Source organism: Corapipo altera, unplaced genomic scaffold, assembly GCF_003945725.1.
Source record: "Corapipo altera isolate COAL_440 unplaced genomic scaffold, ASM394572v1 58067, whole genome shotgun sequence".
NCBI lineage: Eukaryota > Metazoa > Chordata > Aves > Passeriformes > Pipridae > Corapipo > Corapipo altera.
The window spans coordinates 1-3,880 of NW_020887584.1; the positions used below are offsets into that span (position 1 = coordinate 1).

Below are 3,880 nucleotides of genomic sequence, written 5' to 3' on the forward strand. Positions count from 1 at the left end.
GCCCCGCGCAGGCGCGGCGGCGGCGGCGGCCATGTCGGTGCAGGAGGACCCGGTGCAGCGGGAGATCCACCAGGACTGGGCCAACCGCGAGTACATCGAGGTGATCACCAGCTCCATCAAGAAGATCGCGGACTTCCTCAACTCCTTCGGTGAGGGCGCAGGGCGGCGGCGGGGGCTGCGGGCGGGCCGGGCGGGGCGGGGGCCCGCGGTGTCTCACTGCCGCCTCCCCGCAGACATGTCGTGCCGGTCCCGGCTGGCCACCCTGAACGAGAAGCTGACGGCGCTGGAGCGCAGGATCGAGTACATCGAAGCCCGGGTGAGCAGCGGGGCGGCGGCAGGGAGGGGGGGGGTTCGGGCCTGGGGCCGGCCCTGGCTGAGGCCTTTCCTCTTCCCGTAGGTCACCAAGGGGGAGACGCTGACATAGGCCCGGGGCGGCCCCGGCCCCCCGCCGGAGCACCGCCGCCCCGCACCCCGCTCGGGGCCCGCCGCCACCGCCGCCGCCTCTACTCGTGTTGCCAATAAACCGCTGTGCTCCTGCCCTGCCTGCTCTCTGCCTGCCTGCCTGCCTGGGGCCGGGCCAAGGGATGCCCGGCTCCCTGCCACCATCCTGGATGTCCAGAGCCTGCCCCTCCATCTGCTCGATCCATGGGGTCTGGGCACGGTTCCTCCCCACACGTGGGGGCTGTGCCACAGAGGCCACGGGCCTGGCTGTTGTCAGCTCCGGGAAGTACCTGACCAGCCTCTGAGGTGCTTTGTGCTCCTTTAGGGGTCACAGCAGAAATCTGGTGATCCCAGTGGTCTGGAGGATGTCTCAGCCTTCACGTGCACACACCAGGGCAATGTAGGGACAGCAGGCTCACCTGGCGTGGTGCACGGTGCACATACCACAGGAGAGAGCCCCTTGCCAGCACCTGGGAAGAGGTGCTTATCCTCATCTCTGGGAGGCGAGTGGCAAGGAGAAGAAAGTCTCTCAGCTCTTCCCACCACTCCTTTCTTTATCTCAGTTTTCCAGTGGGCATCTAGATCTGCACACTCACTGCTCATATTTAACATTTGTTGGGAAGTCCATGGAGTTGGTATCTACAGTAAAGGTTTTATTGCTTCCCAGTGGGATTTAAATGTCTTGGTATATTATTCTCCAACTGAAATCTTAGTTTTTTCATGATGGCCATGTGATGTTTGCAGTGTTTACTGAGCACCTGTGTAACTTAATGATCTTTATATTTTTGAGGCTGTCTGGCATCAGCTGGTTGCTCCTCACTATAGGTTCTCCTCCAAGCTCACAGTTTTGTTCTCTATAGGAATCTCTGTGTTTTCCCTTATTTGAATAAGTACTCCTCCAGCCTTTTCCCCAGCTCTCTCAGTGGTTACATTCAGGTTGGGCTGCACATCAGGGAGGCTTAGCTGCTTTTAGTGCACAATGCCCATGGAAATGATTAAAATTCTTCACCCAAAGAGTGAATGGCTACCACAGACATCCCTGGCTGTTCTGGTTAGACCTTGTTAGATCCATTGTTTGTTCCTGTTCCCAGCTCCTAGTGTGCTATGTCTCCCTTGGATCCCCCCTGGTCTCCTGACAGGCTGTTGTAATGGTTCTCTCTTTTTCCTTTGACCCCAGGATTTCTCAAAGGAGTAAGTTTTCCCACGCAGTTGGTGTGGCCAAACAGTTTTGGAACAGGGATCTGATAGAAGGTACCACTTCTCCCAGGACCTGTGCTCTCATGGAGCTTCAGCACTCTGGGATCAGCCTGTCTGATGATACAGAGTTCTGCCCTTTTCCTTTGAGGAAGTCTTAGTAGTTCCCTAGAGCTCTGCAAGACTAGGCTTTCTGGTTTGGGTGCTGCTTTTTCCAGGCCATCTCTGGGAGGTGGAGAAGCCTTCTGGTCCTCAGGCTGTGACACTGCTTTTTCTAGCAGCTGCTGTGATGTGCAGCCCTGTAAATAGATGTAGCTCTGATTATATTTCATTATTTTAAGGACTGGGGAATTCTGTTTGCCTTTTTTCTTTGTACTGTATTTTGGCTTTTTTTTTTTTTTTTTTTTTTTTTCTCAGAATATGATGCCCCAGGAACCCACATTAAACTTTTCTGGAGTGGATTTGTGTATTCTAATTTAGAAGACTGATTTATTTGTCATGTTAGTGCTGCTGTTATCCCCACCTCACACTTAATGTAGCAGGAGATGGCAACATGCTCTGTGTGCTCAGAGCATGTCCTGAGAGAGATGGGTGCTTGGGCACCCCCACAGCTCCGATTATTGGTATCTGAGACATTTTGGTGGTCTGAGACCTTTTCCCAGAGCCTGAACTGCAGAGGAAGCTGGTTTGAAGCCCCTTACAAAGGTGCCAGAATGGACCTACAGAGCCTGAGCCAGTCTGTAGCTTGAGAAAGTTTCTCGCTCAGATGGCAGATAGGGGGCTTGTCATGCTCCCTGCCTGCTGGACAGGCAGCCAGGCCTCATGGAGCGACTGGAACAGTTGGGCAGTCCCCATTTGAGGTTCCAAGATTCGGGAATGAGCAGTAGCATTTTGATCTCGGGCAGGAGACAAGGTTGGCATCACCGTTTTTGTGGTGTTGGCAGAAGAGGGAAATAGAGCTTGAATTCAAGCTTTGCATAGCCCTCCAAGGTAGTAGTCTCTGTTCCAAAGCACATATTTTAAGATGAATGGATTGGATCACACTTAAATAGTTCTAATAAATAACCTTTGGGCTCTCTCTCTGCCTACTAAGAGCAGAGTCTTGATTTTAAGAAATGGCTTTAAAGTCAAATGTACCTTCATCCTATTTATGTTGCAGGTGATTGAAGCTGATAATCATTCAGTGAGCTGAGGTGATCTCGAGAGCAGAATGTGTTAGGACACAGCTGTGTTGAGGGAGAGCTGCACTTTGACCCTAATAACTTGAGAAAGCTGAATTTTAAAGATCCCAGAAGATGGTGTCTGCTTGCATCCTGGTACTAAGGCACTGACAACAGTGGGAGTCACTCGAGTAGTTGTCTCACAAAGAGAAGATTGGCCTTACCTGCCTGGGATTGCTGCTGATCCCCAGGTCAGTGAGCTGGGGAGGTCACAGGGTATGGGAGGTCTCCACTGAGATGTCCAGTTTCCAGAAGCTGCCAGCAGTACTGCTCTGAGCTCTGCAGAGCCTGAGGACCTGGGACTTGGTCCTAGAGCATCTTTAGCTTTAGGGTGTCAGCTCACCTTCCCCATCCCTCTCTCCCTGTGCAGTCTGACACAGCCCGTGCATTTTCACTTTGTATCACAGAAACATAAAGCCAGTAGTTCACAGAACCCTCTGTCAGAGATTCTCACTGGGTATATCCTGAAGCAAAAGTTTGACAATAACATCCTGGGGAAACAGTGGATAGATCAGACTTGGAGTCTTGTCGGCTTCAGTCACACCTGTGGCAGGTTCGAGGTTCGCCTTGGCTGGGGGATGTTCAGCCAGGTTTGTCGGTGCAGCATGGAGCTGCTGGCCCTGCCCCAGCCCTGCTGTGCCAACAGGTAACCCCACATGTTGTGCTTCACTATCCCAAAGCTTTTCTGCTTCCTGGCCTTGCCATCTCCCAGCAGGCACATCAGTGAGAAAGCAGTGCGAGGACAGGTCTCAGCCTGCCTTGCCTTGCCGACAGGGTTACAAAATGAGTTCTAGGACCAAACCCACTCCACAAAATGTCAGGGTTAAATATCAAAATCCTTGGCGTTGCCTGTGTGCTTAGAAGTGCTGAGGAAAGGAGCTTTATCAAGGGGATCAGCTGAAGCAGGGAATTGTCCCTCCTGCTCCTTTTGCTTCCCAGGGAGCAGTGTGCTCCCCTACCTGTGGCTCTGCCTCCACAAGGCACTTCCAGCCCTATTGCTAGACCAGAAAAAATGGAGATGTGAA

General features: G+C 52.7%; 1 protein-coding gene across 1 annotated transcript; it reads left to right on the forward strand.

Moving 5' to 3' along the window:
• Positions 1 to 6: 6 nt before the first annotated feature.
• BRK1 (BRICK1, SCAR/WAVE actin nucleating complex subunit) lies at positions 7 to 2,106 on the forward strand. The gene is made up of 3 exons (XM_027632821.1): positions 7 to 149; positions 234 to 316; positions 398 to 2,106. The coding sequence occupies exons 1-3, from the start codon at positions 32 to 34 to the stop codon at positions 422 to 424; spliced, it is 228 nt and encodes a 75-aa protein (XP_027488622.1). The 5' UTR covers positions 7 to 31; the 3' UTR covers positions 425 to 2,106.
• The last annotated feature ends 1,774 nt before the right edge of the window (positions 2,107 to 3,880 follow it).

Excerpts from the sequence above, each read along its gene's own strand:
- BRK1 (XM_027632821.1), top strand. The coding sequence starts at position 32 with ATGTCGGTGCAGGAGGACCCGGTGCAGCGGGAGATCCACCAGGACTGG. Across the intron at positions 150-233 it reads GGACTTCCTCAACTCCTTCG|ACATGTCGTGCCGGTCCCGG; the intron begins GTGAGGGCGCAG and ends GCCTCCCCGCAG. Across the intron at positions 317-397 it reads TCGAGTACATCGAAGCCCGG|GTCACCAAGGGGGAGACGCT; the intron begins GTGAGCAGCGGG and ends CTCTTCCCGTAG.